The 21907-nt window shown below is 40.1% G+C and overlaps 1 protein-coding gene across 5 annotated transcripts in view; it reads right to left on the reverse strand.

The window, feature by feature from the left end:
* LOC145406647 (uncharacterized) overlaps positions 1-21907 on the reverse strand; it is a 488439-nt gene that overhangs the window by 142627 nt on the left and 323905 nt on the right. For all 5 annotated transcript variants that reach the window (XM_080277733.1, XM_080277730.1, XM_080277729.1 and 2 more), the window contains one exon: positions 10340-10380. In XM_080277733.1, the coding sequence (XP_080133859.1) occupies positions 10340-10380 (41 nt within the window). The remainder of the gene's footprint in view (positions 1-10339; positions 10381-21907) is intronic.

Below are 21907 nucleotides of genomic sequence, written 5' to 3' on the forward strand. Positions count from 1 at the left end.
TATTGTCCTCTAAGCTCCTTTTCCCAATCAATTTCTAAGAAGTACTTCTTTAGGTCATGATACTTTCCCATTTTATAGTTAAGGCTCTTTTTTGTAACTTTCATTGCTGTTAACTATGTCATATGCAATCCTGAAGTTGCAATTTAGTACTACATGGTCACTCTTGCCGAATGGAGGGTGATATATTAAATTGTCAATATCGTTTTCTTGCCTAGAAATTATAAGATCTAGCACTGAAGGTACATCGAGTCCTCTTTTTCTGGTGTTTTCCCTTACATGTTGCGTTAGGAAAAACTCCTGCATGAGATCCAGGAGCTTTTGGTCTCAACAGCTTTCTTGGCTTATTATATCTAGAGTATTCAAATTTATATTTGTATTAAAATCTCCAGTTAGGACAATTCTTTCCGATTTCTCTTCCATTCTATGTAGTAATGCTCTTAAACTCTGAATTGTACTCTCCGCCAGGTCCTCATATTCGCCTCTTTCCCATGTGTTTGATCTAAGTGGCATGTACAAATTGGCTACAATTACTTTCCCTTCAGATGTATTGATCTCTACTGCAAATAGTTCTACTTGTGAGGGTATACCTAGTTCTATTTCTTTGACTTTTAGATTTTTCTCAGTTAATATTATAATTCCTCCTCCTTTTTTTTAAGTTCCTATCTCTTCCCCATATATTGTATTCTTCTAAGTTTAGGATGTCATTTGATATCCTTGGTGTTAATTTTGTTTCAGTTAGGCATATTATATGTGGTTCATTCTCCCTGATATAATCATTCATCTCTAATAATTTAGATACCAATCCATCCACATTTGAGTACATCAACTTAATCATCTTGTTTATATACTTATCATGACTTGGTTCTACCACCTTCCTCCTTTTTATTCCCTCCTGTTTTTGTACCACTTTCGTACCTGCAATCCAATTATTCTATAAAAAAATTTATTCTTCTCCTCCTCTGATCTTCCCTCATTTTTTGTTTTTGCTTCCTCCCTCTTCTCTTCCGGTAATTCCAGTTTCTCTTGTGTTAAGCATCTTTTTATCCATACATTTCTGAACTCCTCTTGTTCGATAAGATTCTTTGCATTTTTTAGTATCTCTTCCACAGTGCTTACACTCTGGAAGGTTACCTTTAGGGGTCTTGACTTGTTTCTCTTGTATTTCCCTAACCTTTTGTGTTCCTCTATGTCTTTACTACAGATTTCCTCTGATACTTCTTTCAATATGCTCATTACATTTGCCATCCCCTTTTTGTCTCTTGAGAGCTTGTTTCTTACTTCTTCCTCTTCTATACCAGTGATTACTATAGTTTTGTTGATATCTGCTGAATCTCTGACTAATTTAGGATTGTTTTGGATTATTCTTTTCACTTCCTTTTTAATGCTTTTTTCTTCCACTCTTGTTTCTAAGTCTTTCTTTACTTTCACCAGTTCAGATTATGTGGTTTCTACATCAATTTTGTAGCTTTGCACAGCTTCATTCACCTGTGTTATCTTCTCCTCAATATCACTGCTCTGATCTATCAGACTGCTACATGCCTAATTGTCTCTGTATCATTTTTGAACTCTTCCAAAATACTCTCGTGGCTGACTACTGTACTTGCCATTTCACTAATTTTTCTCCTGAGTGAACCCAATTCTACTGTCAGCTCATCTATGGTTGTGTCTTTCTTGTTGACTTCCTTTCCTAATTTTTCTATTTCTTCCTTTTGCAAGTGCATCTGTTTCTTAATTTCATCAATCTCATTCTGAAAAGCCATCTCTGGTCTCTGTACTCATTACACCAGTTTATTGTGAGTCTCCATTTCAACCAGTTATTGGTAGAAATCATCATCCTGCTTTCTACCTTTATCAATTTTCTTTTCCAAATTTGCTTTACTAAAGTATGTGGTCATTATGCAGTACTAAAAGCACATATAGTACGTACATTCCCTGGTGCAGTTGTAGACAAAACAAACGATCAGCTGATTTAGCGCACTCTTGCGCTACATTGTTTTCTTTACTGTTTGAACAAGTCTTACTTAAAACCTCTTCTTTTTTATATCAGAACACCATTTAGTCTAACCTGGTACAGACAGAGCTTGACTCAAATAAAGATACTAATTTGGGTAATGCCACTGGCCAAGTTGGCCAGGTATGGAGTGGTGGTGGTGATGTGTGTGTGTGCGTGCATGCATGTTCTCACCTTACCTAATTGTATCTTTACAGGAATGAGTCAAGCTCATACTGCCTCGTGTCTTAAACCATTTTTATCATACATATCCTTAAATTTATGAATTGTTTTGGCACACACTATTTCATTCGGTAGTGCTTTCCACTGATCAATTGCCCTATTTGGGAAACTAAATTTCCTTATGTCTTTATCACCTCTCTTTTCATGCAGTGCTTTGCAGAGTCCTCTTGCTGATGCATCCACACAGGTTATGTAATCATTTATGTCTATTTTCTCCTTCCGTGATATGCATTTACACAGCAAAATCATGTCACCTTTTTTCCTTCTCTCCTGTAGTGTTGGTAGATTCAGTTTTTCTAGTCTTTCTTCACAGCTTAGATCCCTTAAGCTTGGTACCCATCTTGTAGCAGCCCTTTGAACTTTTTCAATCTTATTCATGTGTCTTTTGAGATGAGGACTCCAGACTACTGATGCATACTCCAGTCTGATGAATGATGTTATTATCTTTCTCAGCATGTCTTCATTTATGTATGTGAATACTATTCTCATATTTGCAAGCAGTGTATACATGTTAGTGGAAGGTGGTGGCGACCATCATCCACTCACTTGATGCAGTGCTGCCTACTTCTTCCTTAGCTTTTATCATTCTTTTTCAGTGCCTGCCCTCCTCTCTTCCTATTTCTCCCATCTTTCCTGTCACTACTTAATGCTTTTCTTTCCATTACAGGTGGCTTTACATTGAGTGACATGCCAAATGGTTTCCTGTAAGCCAGAAAACCATTTACAATGCTGGGTGGTAACCATATAACCAAACCATACGTGCTCTCTATGTGTCAACAAGTGGGTTGGTGGAGGGTTAGTGCCCCTCCCCGTAAAACAACTAACTCAGAGTCAAACGGCCACCCCTTACGAGATTATGGTGTCTGGTAATAAAAAGATAGATAGATTTTCTTATCTGCTACATCCCTAACTAAAGATTCTCTACTTCTCAGCACCCTAACCACTTCCCTCTCCAACTTTTCCTTGCTCTGTTGTTCTATAATCTCTTTCAAATTTACATTTTGCTCTTCCTGAATTTTCTTCTACCCCTCATGTTGCTCCTTGACTTCTTTAATGTGCTTGTCGTGTATTCTTCATTTAGATTCATACTCATCTAGTTTACTTGTGTGTGTGTGTGTGTGTGTGTGTGTGTGTGTGTATTTACCTATTTGTATTTACCTATTTGTAGTATACACGAACTGAGCAATGCTCGTGTTGTCCTGTCTCCATATCCACATTTATCAAGTCTACCTTTACACACATGAATGTTTTTCTCATGCACCACCTCTTTGTCTAAGTCATTCCAAATATTTAAGTATTTACCTAATATACCTAATTGTGATATACACGGAATGTACTATGCTCGTGGGTTTTCGTTGCTGTTTCTCAATAAGTCAAATTTAGCTTTAAACTCGTTTAAGTTTTTAGACTGGACGATCTCTTTGTTCAGGCTATTCCATAAGTCTATACTTCTGTAAGGAAAGCTATATTTCTTGATATCCTTCAAGCAGCTTGACTTTTTCAATTTCATTCCATGTCCTCTTGTTGCTCTCTTATCCCATAAAAACAGATCTTCTTTGTCAATTTTATCTACTCCCACCATGGTCCTGAACACCGCAATCATGTCTCCCCTCTTTCTCCTTTCCTCTAAGGAAGGCAAATACAGTTTTTCCAGCTTCTCTCTGTATGACAGGTCTGTCAGACTGGGGACCATCTTGGTTGCTGTTCTTTGTATTCTCTCAATCTTGTTTATATCTTTCTTTTTGTGTGGGGACTACACTACCGCTGCATATTCTAACCTGGGGCAGATCATTGCCACTATCAATTTTTTCATCATCTCCTCATCCATATAATGAAATGCTACTCTTATGTTAGTCAGGAGTCTCTCCAACTATCTTGTTAATGTGCTTTTCTGGTGACAAACTATCTTAGACCAGCACTCCCAAATCTTTCTCTTCTCTCCTTTTTGTGATTAATTCATTACCCAATAAATAATTTAGTGATGGCCTCCTGGTACTTTTACCCATTTCCAATATTTTACATTTCTTTACATTAAATTTCATTTCCCACGTCCGGCTCCAATTGTGTATCCTATCCAAATCCTCCTGCAGTATTTTACAATCCGCCTCAACCTCTACCTTTCTCAAGATCTTTACATTATCAGCAAACAGACTTGCATAACTGTTCACTTCATCTACCATATCATTTACGTAAATCAGGAACATTACTGGCACCAACACAGAACCTTGAGGGACTCCACTTGTTACTTCCCTCCATCCAGACATCCTATCCTTTATTCCTGTCCTCATTTGTCTGTCTCTCAAAAAGTCTCTCATCCATTCCAGAAGTTTCCCCTTCAGTCCTCCTATATATTCTAGTTTCCACATTAGTCTCTTATGAGGTACCTTGTCAAAGGCCTTCTCTAAGTACACACAATCCACCCAACCAACTCTCTCCTGTACCATGTCAATCGCTCTTGAGTAAAAGCTCAACAAGTTAGAAACACATGACCTTCCACTTCTGAATCCAAACTGACATTCAGCCAAAATATTCATCTCTTCCAGATATTTTATCCATCTGTCTTTCAGTATTCTCTCACACAATTTTGTGACCATGCTGGTTAGACACACTGGTCTATAATTCAGGGGTTCTTCCCTGTTTCCTCCCTTGTAAATTGGTACCACATTTGCCCTCTTCCATTCTTGTGGCACATTCCCCTCTTCCAGTGAGCATACGATTAAACTGTGAATTTTATCCGCCAGTTGTTCTCTGCATTCCTTCAGTACCCAATTAGAAATCCATCAGGTCCTGGGGCTTTCCTTACATCTTGAGTTTCCAGTAATTTATACACCTCCTGTACCTCCACTTTTATATCTTTTATCACCGGTACATTTCTAATCACTCCCTCCCCTTCCACAAGCTCTTTTTCTTTAGTGAAAACTGACTGGAAACGTTTGTTCATTATTTCTGCTTGCATTGCCACATCCTTAAAGACCTCTCCTTCTACTTTCAGTTTGGTGATTCCTTCCATTTGTTTCAGTTTGCCATTAACAAATCTATAAAACAGTTTGGGTTCATCCTTGCATTTGTCTATTATACCTTTTTCAAGATTCCTTTCTTCTTCTCTACGTATTCTTGTGTATTCATTTCTTGTTCTTTTATACTCTTCCTTTGTTCTGTTGTTACCTCTCTTTCTCCAATTGTTCCACACCTTATCTCTCTCTTTTTTGCTATCATACACCTTCTATTAAACCACTCCTTTTTCCTGTTTTCTTTCCCTCTTACTCTTGGTACAAATTTTTCCACTCCCAAATTACAGAGGTCTAGAAAGATATCCCATTTCCTCTGTATCTCTCTTGTTTCTCTGAATTTTCTCCAATCCACATTTTCAAAAAAGTTCCTCAATCCTGTAAAATTTGCTTTCCCAAAGTTGTATCTTCCCTGTCTATGAAGCTCGTCTCTTGGCTCGACGTTCCCTAAAACATCTGGAACTCAATGACCACATGATCACTTTCTCCTAAAGGACAGAGATATTTCAATGATTCTATTACATCAGGTTCTTTGGTGAACAGTAAATCTAATCTTGCTGGTGTGTCCTCACCTCGAAACCGTGTCTCTTCTTTGACCCATTGCGTCATCACATTATTCATTATTATATTAAATAACATAGTGCCCCATGAATCCTCGCCGCCTCCTGAGTACCATTCCTCCCAGTTCACCTCTTTACACTTAAAGTAACCCACTAAAATTATATTATTGCTTTCCTCAATTATTTTTTGGAAACAGCTAGCCATATCTGACAACATCTCATGGTATTCGTCATCCTTCCATGCTCTCGTCTTTGGGGGAACATACACTACCGCCATATCTCTCTTAACATTCTCTCCAGTTTCTAATTTCATATATATCACTTCAGCCCTGCCTTCTCCCATTTCCACAGTATCTACATTTATGTTGTTCTTCACTGCTATCATCACTCCTCCTCCCTTTTTTTCTTTCCTGTCTTTTCTCCACAGTTTGTATTTACCATCTCCCAAATGAACATCAATATCTTCTCTTAATTTGGTCTCTACAAAGCACATGACATCAGGTTCATGTTCTCTCAAGAAATCATTAATTTCGATCCTTGTCGACATGAAACCATCAACATTAGTATATATCACCTTCAAATTATTTTTGACGTTTTTAATACCCTCTTCTCTCCTACTCTCTATCCGTACCACTTCCTCAACTTCTGATCTTTCACAGCCATCCCCCTTAGTTTCCTTCACTTCTATTTCCTTAAATACCACTTCCTTACTTTCATATCCAATACTCTCCAAAAAAAAGTATTACATTCTTCCTCTGTCCTCTTATCATTTTTTCCCTTTAATTCTTCCTTTAATGATTTTAAAACTTCTCTTTCTTCTTCATTCAGATCTTTTCTTATTATAATATTTTCCATCCCCGCCTGTTTGCTTAATTTCCAGGTCACTTTAAGTATCTCATTTATTACACTTTCTGATGTAAACTTGACTCTCATTGGTCTTGTTTCCCCTTTCTTATAAGGCCCTAGCCTCCTTACTTCCTCAATTTCTTTTACCCACTTGTCTCCTTCGGGGTCAATCTCGCCTAATATTCCTCTCACCAGGTTCATGTCTCTCTCGAGTCTTGCGAACCTAACCTTTTCTTCCTCTTCCCTCTTTCCAAATATTACTACACATCTGTTCCTTTCTACAGTTTCTCTCACTATTTTGTATTTTTTCTTCAGTATTTTCACTACATTTTCTTCCATTTTTTTCTTGTTCATTTCCCTTTCTTCCTGGATGATCTCTCTTAAGCTGACCACTTCTTTCTGTTCTTCTTCTACGTGTGCCCACTTTGCCTTATGCTCTTCTAATACATTACTCACCTTCTCCATTTTATTAGTACTCTCTTCTAGTTTCCTCCTCAATTCAACATTTTCCCGCTTCAAATTTCTAATCTCTTCATTCGCTGTTTCATTGGATTGGATCAGACTCTGTATGGCAGTATCCGTATTTTCAGACACATCCTCTATCACTAGATTCTCTACTTTCTTTTCAAGTTCACTAATCCTCATAAGTAATATTTTAACCAGGTCCACGACATTGGTATTTGTATCAAATCCTTGAAATTCGAGTCCCTCATTGTTTACATTTTCGGCCATGTTTGATGTTGATTAGTACCAAAACAGTTAAGGTTAGCAGCAATGGCTGGGACGTCTGCTCTCTCCGGCTGTTCGTGTGTGTGTGTGTGTGTGTGTGTGTGTGTGTGTGTGTGTGTGTATTTACCTATTTGTATTTACCTATTTGTAGTATACAGGAATTGAGCAATGCTCGTGTTGTCCTGTCTCCATATCCACATTTATCAAGTCTACCTTTGCACACATGAATGTTTTTCTCATGCACACCTCTTTGTCTAAGTCGTTCCAAATATTTAAGTATTTACCTAATATACCTAATTGTGATATACACGGAATGTACTATGCTCGTGGGTTTCCATCGCTGTTTCACAATAAGTCAAATTTGGGTTTAAACTCGTTTAAGTTTTTAGACTGGACAATCTCTTTGTCCAGGCTATTCCATAAGTCTATACTTCTGTAAGGAGAGCTATATTTCTTGATATCCTTCAAGGAGCTTGACTTTTTCAATTTCATTCCGTGTCCTCTTGTTGCTCTCTTATCCCATACAAACAGATCTTCTTTGTCAATTTTATCTACTCCCACCATGGTCCTGAACACTGCAATCATGTCTCCCCTCATTCTCCTTTCCTCTAAGGAAGGCAAATACAGTTTTTCCAGCCTCTCTCTGTATGACAGGTCTGTCAGACTGGGGACCATCTTGGTTGCTGTTCTTTGTATTCTCTCAATCTTGTTTATATCTTTCTTTTTGTGTGGGGACCACACTACCGCTGCATATTCTAACCTGGGGCGGATCATTGCCATTATCAATTTTTTCATCATCTCCTCATCCATATAATGAAATGATACTCTTATGTTAGTCTAGAGTTTATAAGTCTCTCCAACTATCTTGTTAATGTGCTTTTCTGGTGACAAACTATCTTGGACCAGCACTCCCAAATCTTTCTCTTCTCTCCTTTTTGTGATTAATTCATTACCCAATAAATAATTCAGTGATGGCCTCCTGGTACTTTTACCCATTTCCAATATTTTACATTTCTTTACATTAAATTTCATTTCCCACATCCGGCTCCAATTGTGTATCCCATCCAAATCCTCCTGCAGTATTTTACAATCCTCCTCAACCTCTACCTTCCTCAAGATCTTTACATCATCAGCAAACAGACTTGCATAACTGTTCACTTCATCTACCATATCATTTACGTAAATCAGGAATATTACAGGCACCAACACAGAACCTTGAGGGACTCCACTTGTTACTTCCCTCCATCCAGACATCCTATCCTTTATTACTGTCCTCATTTGTCTGTCTCTCAAAAAGTCTCTCATCCATTCCAGAAGTTTCCCCTTCAGTCCTCCTATATATTCTAGTTTCCACATTAATCTTTTATGAGGTACCTTGTCAAAGGCCTTCTCTAAGTCTAAGTACACACAATCCACCCAACCATCTCTCTCCTGTACCACGTCAATTGCTTTTGAGTAAAAGCTCAACAAGTTAGAAACACATGACCTTCCACTTCTGAATGCAAACTGACATTCAGCCAAAATATTCATCTCTTCTAGATATTTTATCCAACTGTATTTCAAGATTCTCACACAATTTTGCGACCATGCTGGTGTGTGTGTGTGTGTTACCATTATATCTAATGAACGACTTGAGCTATCAACATGAAACCTTCAGGGTTCCAAGATACGGCCAAAATCTTAGACGAGTTCGAAAATGGGAACTCCGAGTCAAGGTCAACAAAATGGTTGCCAAAGGTCAAGGAGTTTCTTTAATATGGTTTGGCTTTTTGTGAAACGCAATGACTGAATTCCGTAGAATTTTGCAAATTTTCTTCACATTTGGTTTGTAAGTAGCTTGTAACTTGGCCAACAGCATATTCTCATGGGCGATTAGTATTAGGATCCCAAATGCTTTTCTTTAATTTTTCTAAGCGTTTTTTGGTCATGTTTCCAAAGTCTCCCATAAATGAAAATAGTATCATTGAACTGGAAAGTGTTAATGATCACGTACATATATCTACTGTTTTCAGCGGTCCCTCCAAATTGTCTGGGGGGGGGGGGGGGGGAGTTTGAGAGACCCTGGGTCCGTCCCCTGCCACTCAGATTATGGGACTTTTATCGTGTATGAGAGAGAGGGGTGTAAGTTGGTGGCAAGGCAGCGAAATGGCGGGGGACAGGGCAACATGCAGGCAATTTGTTTGTGGCCACTCCTTATGGAAGTAAGAAGTCTGGCTATAGTGAGACAGAAGAGTATTTATGTTGAATAATTAGTTTGGCAAGAGTAACCCTACATGGTACATAATGGAGCAAAATGCTTCAAACACATCAACATGATTTCATGAACCATTTGTAAATGAAACAAGAGGGGAGATAAAAGCTAGGATGATAGGATGAAACTACAAAATATAGGGAAAAAGACGTTAGAATAGGGAATAAGTACGTACACCTAAAGTTGGTGAATATTATATTCTATCTCAATTGCCTGTTGTACTTGATTACTTTGCCCTTGCTGTGACATCTCTCTGACACAGGCAGTGAGATAATAGGTGAGCCTTTGTACCATGTACTATGTAATGCATTAACCCCACTGCCCTCATATAAATTTCCCACACTTGGTGGTTTACTGAGTTAAGGTGCTCCAACTAAGTTGTGGTCTTTATGGGTTTAATTCTGAGGGATGGTTGGGGTTTGCTGTTCATGTAATGCATCCCAAGTGAGAGCAATTGGTCACTCTTACCTTCAGTGTCTACACTGGGTACCTTAGCCCCCGGTTCTTACACTCCTGTAGGGGCAATAGTCAACTAGATGATGAATGGATGGATGGATGTAATGGATGTGATGATCTGGTATCCACTTCACCACTCAAGAGAATTTTAATGGTATAGCTCTTACTTTTAATGCAATTATCCATGTTGATAGACCACAAAATAAATTACCTGGTACCTAATGATAAGTACAAGAGTAACAATCACATAACTTACTTGGGAAGGGTCAAGCTTTGCCTTCTTTTGCTTCCGATTCCCTGAAATGAAGAGTCAGTTGTATAATTCCATGATCCAATGGCTACAGTTAAATCAAGAACATACATTCATACTACTTATCCATAAAACTAAATACTTTTACATGCCAACTTACACTATGTTCTTCCTTTGCATACTATCATTTATGTTCATCTGAAGTATGAAGGAAGATTTTCACTAAGTTATGTTGCTGCTTTGTATACATTAACTGCTTACTTATCCCTCCTCCATCAATCAAACACATTACCAATCATTTTTCAAGAGAAATGAAGACACAGTAAACCCTTCGCCATGAACTTAACCCCTTACCTACTTCATCAAGAGCCTATCTTCCCATCAGTGCTATATCCAAGTAGCAGGATGAGAAGCTCCGAAGCTTTAAACAGCCCTCTGCTATCCCCATAGTAAAGCACTGGCTTTTGACATCTTGGGTAGGTCCTCATACACACCAATTACATGGAAATGACATACAGAGTACATCATCATGGCGAAGGGGCTTAGGAATTAATTCTTCCCCTGGTTTGTTAAATACACTGCAGAATAGATCAAACCATCCAAAACTTACGTTAGTCCAGTATACACTGACTGTTTTGTTCGTTACAAAAATTCTTCATATAAAGTTGCATTCCCTGAGTGCACAGTTCCAGGTTATTAAACACAAGAAAAAGACTTTTTATCAGCACAATACTTTGTAGAATGAAGATCAGTGTCATTCACTAATAATACAGTACTGTATTGCTCACAAAAGTTTAATGTTCACAAAAGTATACAACATATTTATGATGATCAATTTCATTCTAATCCCCATCATCTTTACTGTACAAGAATGTCAATGACCTGCATGTTTCTCTTTCTACACTCTTCTCTCTTCTTTCTTGCTGGTTTTCTCACTCATACGCTAGTAACGCAGTAATGTACTGTTCACAAAGGCACACAACCTATTTATAAGATCAATTTCATTTAAATCCTCAAGTTAACTTAATTGTACTGTATAATCTAAGAATATCAATTTCCTGCACGTTTCTCTTTCTACACTCATTGCTCATCTTTCTTACTGGTTTTCTCAAACCATCTTAACTAATCCACTGATACTGTTGGATGTTAGTACCTTATTCTACTGTCAATTATTTCATTCAACTATAGGAATCTCTCACATGCAAAATGAGAAAAGCTCATTCATTAACTCTTTTATTTATGATGTTTATATTCTATTCTGTCTAAAGGCTGAAAAACTATCTCATTATCTCTTTCAGTGTGATGATGTTTGTATTTCATTTGTCCAATGCCAAGTGACTTTACAAGAGAACTTTTGTAGTGAATGGGTCAAACATCATTACTTCATTCTGGCTGCTGCTACTGGATGAAACCCCTTGTAGTGAAGGGACTAACCCTTTTGCTGGCAATATCATATACAAGTATCTGTATTACATTTTAATTAATGTCACAGGATTCTACGTACCTGAAGACACTCCTGCCACTCAAAGGGACAAAACTGAGCTTACATGTCATTTTCAATACAGTAATAATAATTAGGGCTAATTTCAATAACTAATTAATGAAAGTCATAATCATTGAACTGAAAACGAGGTTGTGGAAGTGGCAGGGGATGTGTGGGTTAGACATCTGTAGGAACATAGGTCAGGGAAAGTGTGCACATATAGCATTAATGGATCTAGAAAAGAGGTTTAACTAGGCAAACAAGGAAGAACTATGGAAGGCTTAACATACAAGGTCTGATCGAAGAGTATCCAACCTTCAGCTGGTGGGGGGGGGGAAAAAAAAAAAAAAAAAAAAAAAAAAAAAAAAAAAAGTTTACTGAGTCCAGACTTTCATTTCCTTCAAAGTATACTCCCACGAGACTCTACAGGCTTAGCCTAAATGGTCCTTCCATTGCTGAAAATATTTTTTAGTCAGTTTTTTGGAGTGCCAACAAGATCTTTGTGGAATCTGTCTTTATCTCATCTGTATTCTCAACCCTTGAATCTTTCAGCCGCCTCTCCAGTTTTGGAAATAGCCAAAAGTCACAGGAAGCCATGCCAGGAAAGTAGGGAGCCTGCCAGATCTGTGTGACCCTGAGTTTGGCCAAAACCTGGATGAGATGGGATGAGTGGGCTGGAGCAGTCATAGTGGAGTTGCCAGTTCCCTGCTTCCCACAACTCTCGTCTCTTGTGACACACTGCATTCTGCAGATGACAGAGAACTCCCAGGTAGTACTCTTTAATGAATGTTTCGCCTTCTGATTATTTCCTTAACTGAAGATGACACTGAAAGGTTCAAAATTTGAAGAAACAAATCAGATAAAGATAAATGTGACAAAGATCTTGTTGGCTGTCCCAAAAACTGACTTTACCAACTGTTTCCAACAACGGAAGGACCGCTGGACTAAATGTGTTGAGTCCCAAAGGACATACTTTGAAGGAGATTAAAGTCTGAACTTTTTTTTTTTCTACCAGCTGTTACGCAGTCACTTCATCTTGGATGTTTTTGCCCATATGGCATATGCACGATAATTTTATTAATTCATCCGCAAACCATAATCACAGGATGGGTTTGGGAAGCTAAAATACACATTGCCAGGTGGGCCAGATGATCCTCTTCACATCTGTAAGAAAAAGAAACTGATTCTTGAATTCTGAAAAAATGGTCCTCGGGCCAGCCAGGGAAAGTAATCCCTCTAAGACCCAGACGCCCAAGACCCGGACACCCCAAGTCCCCAACATTTTGGGCTTGGGTCCAATAGTCCAAGTCTCGGATTATTCCCTAAGATATCTGGACGTCTGGGACACACACACACACACACACGCACACACACACACGCACACACACACACACACACACACACACGCACACACACACACACGCACTCTATCTATCTATATACCTAGGCTGCTTCCCCCAAGGAAAGGGAGGTAGCCGAGACAGGACGACACACTCCCCATTTACTCATCCATTCAAACACATTCATTCACATCTTAGCCCCAGAGGGGAGAAGGGACAGAACCTCACCGCACCACACCGCACAAGGGTCAACTGCGCAGTGCAATCAGTGACATCCGCAGCAGGGCCCGACAGCAGAGCTGGTTTACCCCTGCCACATCATAATAGACCCATCCCCTTACCCACACCTGACCTGACTAGCTGATCAGACCAAATGCTGGAGAATATCCCCTCAGGGCGGGGGGGACACAATCTGGCCGCACTATGGGGTGGTACTACTACTCTGCGGCCAGGTTGTGTTAGGAAGAATACTGCCACCATATTCCCTGCGTGTTGTAAAAGGCGACTAAAAGGGGTGGGGTGAGGGGACTAGGGACCCCCTCCTCTGTTTTTTAGTTCCTAAAAAGAGACAAGAGACAGGTCCGTCACCTGAGAAGAGGAAATGGGTAGTTATGACTCTGGAGAAGAAGAAGGAGATATTGGACAAGGTGGATGCGGAATGGTTGACCTCCCACATCCTCCGTGAATTCAACCTGGCCGACTCTACCTTGTTCAACATCAAGAAATCTTGAGACAAACTCACCCAGTACACAGCAGACTTCACATCGAAGATCAAACGCAACGTGCAGAGGAAGATGATGTACCCTCCCAGGTTTGCAGAAATCAACCGCTCTATGTTGATTTGGTATCGCCAACAACGTGCTGCTGGTGTGCACTTTGCCTTCAAACTACAGCATGGCCTTACCAATTGTAAGGCCCATGGCGAAGCTTTGGACGCCAACAAGGATGGAGTAGAAGGGTTTCAGCAGAAAGTGAAGGGCTTGATTGACAGGGAGGGCCTCACTCTCAGTCAAATCTACAACACTGATGAAACTGGTCTGTTCTATCACTTGCTGCCCACAAACACTATAGCAGAGGAGACGGAAAAGCGTGTACCTGGACACAAGCTCTCCAAGTACAGTAGCAGGTATCTGCTTTGTGTTGTGCCAATGCTAATGGCATGCACCATCTCAAGCCCGTTACTGTTGGCCATGCAAAGCAGCCTCAGTGCCTTAGTGGGTTGATGGATGTCCTTCCTGTTGTTTGGTACCATTCCGTAAAGGCTTGGTTCACAGCCAAGATCTTCAAAGACTGGTTTCACCAGCACTTAATCAAGGAGGTCACCCATGATCAGACGAAGACACTGGGAATCCCACGCAACCGGGTTAAGGCTCTCCTTCTTCTGGACAATGCAGTTCCGCATCCGTCTGACAAAGAATTGGCAGCTGAGAATGGCCGCATTAGGTGGTTGTTCTTGCCACCTAATACTACTGTTCTCATCCAACCAATGGACCAAGGAGTGATCATGGCTATGAAAAGGCTGTACCGTCAGAAGTTCCTGGACGAGGAGATGGTTGTTCTTAAGGACAAGGACAAGCGCAGGGAGGGACGGGACGCCTGAGGCCAGCGGACGTTGGAAAACCTTCATCACTACAACCTCAAGTCAGCCACCTATGATTGGACCAGTGTATGGAGGGAAGTCCCTGTCAAGACCCTGAAAAGTGGATGGTCTCGTCTGCTTCTTGGAGCCAATATGGTGCACGACTTTCTAGGTTTTAACATGGATGACTTCCATGTGCGTCTTCGTGTGGCTGGCGATGAGGTGGATGTGGACAAAGTGCGTGACTGGTTGGATGACGACAAGGGTGATCCTGGGTATCAGATCATGTCTGATATCGACATCACATCTTCTGTTGCTGGTACAAGTACCCAGCTGGAAGATTCCAACGAGGACAGCGACAATGATGCAAACTCCTCTGAGCATGCCACTACTCCAGCCATCCCCAAGCTAAGCACACTCCAAGAGCACGTCGAGTTTGTTCCTGACTACCTGGAACACCCAAACTCTGACAGGGAGATGGAGCCCCTGGGACGTGTGGAGGAAGTGCGCATTCTTAGGCAGCGCATCATCAATCACCGTACCTTTCGTCAATCAACCACTGACAACTTTTTCAGGGCAATGACCCCTACTGTGCCCAGCCCTGGTTCCACACCACTGCCTCACCAAGACCTGCCTTCTACCTCCGAGCCACAGCCCAGTACATTGGCCATGGTGGAGTCTCCACCGGACGTGAGTTTGTGGCCATTTTCAGAGTCATCTGCAGTGGGTAGCCCATCACCATGTCCCAGTGATGAACCCCTGGGCCACCTGCCACACCTACTCTCTGGCTCTGACAGTGAATAAACTGCATTACCTCGCCACTGGACCACACGGGAATTTACAGTGTTGTGCAGCGTTAAGAAATTTGAATTCAGAATGCAAAGGATTAAGTGCAGAGTACAACACTGGCATGTTGCAAGTAAGGACAGAATTGGCAGTGTTAACCAATTATAATTCACAGTGCAAAGGATTAAATGCAGCACAACACTGGATTACTGTACATGCTTCAAGTGCACCTTCACCACTGTCAGGGCCATAGTGGAGGCGGGTTAACCTTTGCGACAGCCACGGACGTGTTATAAGTACCCTGTACACTGCTAACTATTTTCCTTACTTCTAACTCCTCATTCTCTGGTTCCTTTTCATTTATTTTATAGTTTCTGTCCTTATTTGTGTGAATAGGGTTTTAAATAGGTGCTGTGCATGTCCAGTAGGGAGTTACTTAGGTGGCTTTCAAAGTTAGGTTGGGTTGGGGTCTATAAGTACCTGTCCAGGGGCATTTTTCCCAAGTCCCAGACAAGACCAAGTTCCAGATGTTGCTTGGGCTCTATTGCATCAGATCTTGGAGGGATTACTGTACACAAATTTCTGAACCCATGGCCAATGAGGGGTTAATGAATCAGTCTAACAGTGCTTGTTTTGCTTCCACTAGAGTAATCATAATTTCAGACTATTTGGGCACCCCTTCACACCATATAGCCTGGACAATCGGGCTATGACTGTACTATATAAATGTATCTATATACAGTATATAAAAGAGCCACATTGGTTTTGTGTTTGTTTCTTTGTCATTCAATCATGCCCAAACAAAGGGCTAGAGACCACCAGACCCATATATATTCTGAATCAGGGTGATCCAAGGATGGTTTTAGGGGGATCAAAATTCAGATCTGGGTCATTTGAGATCACGGCCAGAATGTTCAACTTTTTGGCCCGGGTAATGCCGGGCGCCCCTGTAGCCGAATTTTTGGCATGGAGACTCACATGAGCCCCAGTTTGGACACAGGCTATGTGAGGTTGACCTCTGAGGTCATTTGATGTCCCCAGTCAGAGGTCATTTGAGGTCACCAGCAATAATAAACAAGTGTGCACAAATACTGTGCATTAGTCTGTGAAAGCTGAAACAGAAAGTCCTGGACCTCTTATGATCCCTCTCCAAAAGCATAAGAGGTACAAGGTCTTCTGGAGTAGAAAGAAAGATTGAACTAGAACAAAAAGGATTAGAATGTTCGTCTTTTTGGCCAGGGCAACTCCAGGTACCCCTGCTTGTAAATATATATATATATTTTTATATATATATATATATATATATATATATATATATATATATATATATATACATATATATATATATATATATATATATATATATATATATATATATATATATATATATATATATATATATATATATATATATATATATATATATATATATATATATACACACAGTATATATGGACCTTGCAAGAGGGGAACAAGTCAAGAGTGAGAGCAGTGGAAATGAGTTACTTGAGAGGAGCATGTGGAGTGACGTGGAGGGACAGGTTGACGAATGAAGAAGTGAAGGAACGTTGTGGGGTGGATGTGGATGTGGTTGAGAAGATTAGGAGAAATACACTGAGGTGGTTTGGACATGTGAAGAGAATGGAGAATGAAAGACTGACTAAGAGGGTGTATGTATGTGAGGTGGAGGGAGGGAGAAGGAGAGGTAGACCGAGGATGAGGTGGAGGGAGGGAGAAGGAGAGGTAGACCGAGGATGAGGTGGAGGGATGGAGTTGAGAGGTATATGAGGGAGGGGGGGGTGAGTTGGGGGGAGGGTAGTCAAATGGTGGGTGACAGAGCGACTTGGAGGCGTTTTATCTGCGGCCACCCTTTGCAGGATTAGGGCGTCGGGCTATAGATAGACAGATAGATAGATAGATAGATAGATAGATATATATATATATATATATATATATATATGCAGCAGCAGCCATTACAAATCTACTACTGAACAAAGGCCTCCCCCAACCTTCTCCATGACTTCCATGACAGAGCCAATCTCTGCCACAATTTCCATGCAAATTTCTCTTTCTCATCTCTCCACCTCCTGTCATTTTTTTTTTTTTTTTTCTGCTATGCTTACAATTTATTGGTGTCCGGTCAGTCAGCCTCTTGCTCCATCGTTTACCCCTTATTCTTGCTGCATGGCTTGCCAAGCTGCATTTCTGTTCTTTTATCATCATCATCACCATCTAACCCTGCACTTCCCCATGAGGAGCATAGAAGCCCAGGGCTAGGCAAGTTGGTCCTGACATATAAGACGAGAGTGACCAGCCTCACTCATCCCTGAGTGGTATTACGTGAGCAATAAACCCCAACCATCCCTTGGATATACACCTGTACAGGCTCAATATATGATTACCATCCAGCATAGTAAATGGTTTCATGTTCTTTTATAACTTCTATAACGTCTTTGCCTTTAGTCTGCTCTCTCACCCAAGTTGATCTTTTCCTGTCTCTTAAAGATATTCCAAACACTGATCTTTCCACTGCTCTCTGAGAACATATTAGTTATATTTCCATAAATTTTGTTAGTTTCCAGGTCTCACAGCTATACATCATAGCTGAAATTATACATTTGTTATACTTTTTTCATTTCACACTATTGGCAAACTACTTTTCATAATGTCTCTTTGTTTGCTGAAAGCTTTCCATCCAATTGTAATGCGTCTTTTTACACTCAATCCTCGTAAATCGCGTGTTCATAAATCACAGCTATGTAGTTGTCAGACTGCCGGCAACCTTAAACCACTGTTAAGTCACAAAAATCGCGGACCTAGACAACCACGTGGGCCATTTCCGAGGAGAACCGTAGACCATGGCATTCACTGTGAAAATCGTGACCCAGCAACCAATCACCGCGCGTCCCTGGTGGCATGTGTGCATACTAATGCCGCCATGTTGTTGTTGTTCTTGTCCCGCCAGTCCGCACACAACAGACCGTCACCGTGGAGTACAAGAGCTACCTGCCTTTTTTGTGTAACTTCCCCCCGCCTCCTACCTGCCATGGCCCCTCCCGACCCCCCAATGAAGTGCTCTAAGCAGTAAGGCATCAAGAAGCTGCCATCTTTGTTGTACAGTCAACGTCAGGAGCTCATTCGTTGTGATGAGAGGGGAGAGACGTTTTCAAAGCTGGTGAAAGAGTTTGGGAAAACAAGTGCTGAGAGGTTCTAAGTTCTTCCCAAAACCACCCCACTCCATTCACTTAAGCAATTTCGTCATAGGATTAAGGTGAGATCCCTTAACATGGCTTATTTCTATTTAATACATGCACTGAATATTCCTAAATTTGCATGTTTGTGTTTTGATGGTGCCTAGATAGGTGTAGGTAGGGTGCTGTGGGGGCAGGTTGGTCAAAGTCCAGACCCAAATTAATTTTTCACATAAAAGAGTTATTATTCATAAATCACGGAATTCGTAAATCACGGCAGCGGTCCAGACCCAAATTGCCGCGATTTATGAGGATTGAGTGTATTCGTTATCATGGTCTTTCTTTTGTCCCAGGTAACTGTACTCCTCGACTTCTTCAAGAATTTCTTCGCGTATTCTGATGACGCTATTTGGTGTGTGTGGGTTAAACATTAGTTTTACTCCACTTCATCTTTAGCCCAACTTTTGAGCTTCCTCTGTTCAGGTCATTTAACATTTCTTGTAGTGTCTCTCCTATTTCTGAGATTAGGACAATGTAATCTGCAAATCTTAAATGGTTTAGCTTTTTTCTATCTATGTTTACTCCTTTGTTTCCCCAGTCTAGCTCTCTGAAAATACTTTCTAAGCATGCTGTAAATAATTTTGGAGAAATTGAATCTCCCTGAAGTACGCCCCCCTCAATCTTAATTTTTTCCGAGTCTTTATGTTATTTAACTGTAGCAGTTCCCTATTTATATATGTTTTCGAGCAGTTTTACAATGTTCTCATTTACTCCTTATTCTCACAATGAATTTATAATTGCTATATGCTCCACTGGTTCAAATGCCTTTTCATAATCAAGTGCTTTCATAATGAAGTGCGTGAAAGGGTACAGCAGGGAAGGAAGGATGTTGTTCACTGAAAGCGGTGATGTGAAATAGGGAGGTGAGTATGGAAGATAAAAAGTCACTGCAGGATAGTATTGTGATCCTTATCCTGACATTTGGATGCGAGGCATGGACCTTGCTAGCAGGGAGCAAGTCAAGAGTGAGAGCAGTGGAAATGATTTATCTGACAGGAGCATGTACAGGATGACGAATGAAGTGAAAGAACACTGTGGGGTGGATGTGGATGATTGTGAAAATTAGGAGATATACACTGAGGTGGTTCGGACATGTGGAGAGAATCGAGAATGAAAAACTGACTAAGAGGGTGTAGGTAGGTGAAGTGGAGGGAAGGAGAGGGAGGGGGAGACTGAGGATGAGGTGGAGGGATGGAGTTGAGAGGTATATGAGGGAAGGGGGGGAATGAGTTGGGGGGAGAGCAGTCAAATGGTGGATGACAGAGTGACTTGGAGGCATTTTGTCTGTGGTCACCCTTTGCAGGATTTGGGCATTGGGCTATAGATAGACAGAATAGATAATCAACAAAACCTAAGCACAGTGGTTTATTACATTCTGTAGTTTTCTCAATTAGCTGATTCAGTGTGTGTAGATGATCAGTAGTTGAATATTATACCCACTTCGGAACCTGCCTGTTCATGAGGTTGGTTTTCCTCCAGATTTGTTGTTATTCTGTTCGTAAGGACTTTTGTGAACAGTTTGTACATGACTGATAATAAGCTAATGGCTCGATAATTACGAAGATCTTCTGAGTCGCCTTTTCTGTAAAGTAAAATAACTATTGCATTACACCATGTTTTGGAAATGTTACATCATATTTTGAGAATGTTCCTCATTTTTATACATTGAATAAATAAATGGGTGAATGTGTTTTGTACTTCTACCCCTGGACTCAACAGTACATCTGCTACTATTCCATCTTCTCCTAAAGCCTTCCCTCTTTTCATATTTTTAAGAGAAATGTTTACTTCATCTGATGTTAACACAGGTATTTCACTTGTGTCAACTAACAAGTTAACTAATGGTACTACTGTCTTTGACGCACACAGTTCTTTGTAAAATTCTTCAACTCTCTTCACCATCACATCTCTGTATTAAATGACTTCATCGTATCGTCTTTTAGTGACATAATTTGTTTTCCTAGTGTCATTTTACTTTTGACCTGTTCCAGACTTTTTCCTTTTTGATGGTTTCTTTGATCTGATCCATGTTTCTCTTTCTTTTTTCGTCTCTTCGTCTCCTGTTGATAAGCTTAACTAATTCCGCTTGTTATATTTTATCTTACCGTACTTTTATTTAATTTCCTTTTTTTCTACTCTGAATACTTCTTGGCTTTGGCTGTATTAGCTTTCCCTACTACCTCCACTAATTCTCTTAGCACTTCTGTTGGTCTGTTGTTCAACTCATCAACGTCACATTCGCATTACTCAGAGCCTGAAATCTGTTCATTATTTCCAACTGAAAGGCTGCATTGTTTTCATTTACTTTTACTGGGCATAACTTTTTATTTTTAATCATCATCTTACTTTCACTTCTGAAACTGAATCTGGCTGTGCAACCCACCATTCTATGGTCACTTCCTATCCTGTATTTACTTTGTTGATAACTGTGAAATTTGTGATCGCGTTATTCTAGACTGGTATAATGTTTCTCCATTTGGACTTCTCCAGGTCCATTTTCCTCCCTGTTCTTTTGTGAAAGAATGTGTTCCATATTCTCATGTTATACATTTCAACAAAATTTACCACCATTTCATCTCTTTCATTCCTTTCTCCAACTCCAAATTTTCCCATACATGTTACTTTTTTTTCTTATTTCCTAACTTTTGCACTGAAGTCTCCCATGAGTATAATGTAGGTGATCTTTTCTTCTTCCATAATCTGGGAGATGTCATCAAAGAATGTTTCTATTTCATCATCTGAGCTTTAAGAAGTTGGTGCATATATGTACTTGTATTATTTTCAGGGTGTATATTTTGCAAAGTCTAATACAGTTGATGCTGTGCTGTCAGATGAAATGCTGAATATGTCTGCAAAATTTCTGTTAACTAGAAAGCCTACACCACATATTGTCTGTAGATTTCTGTTCATTAGAAATCCTACACCACTAACTCTTTCATTTTGCCTTCCTCTGTAGTAAAATAGGTGGTTGCTGTCTTCCCGCTGAATTACTTCTTTTCTGTGGATCTCACTCAAACCTACAATATCGCAACTAATGTTTTCCAACTCAGTCATTAAGTTATCAGTCTCTAATCTTCTGCAAGGCTTCTTACACTGTATGTAAAGATCTTCATGGATTTCAGTTTGTTTAATATC

This window comes from Coenobita brevimanus, chromosome 71 (genome assembly GCF_032717465.1).
Source record: "Coenobita brevimanus isolate Jiangsu-jjx chromosome 71, ASM3271746v2, whole genome shotgun sequence".
Classification (NCBI taxonomy): domain Eukaryota; kingdom Metazoa; phylum Arthropoda; class Malacostraca; order Decapoda; family Coenobitidae; genus Coenobita; species Coenobita brevimanus.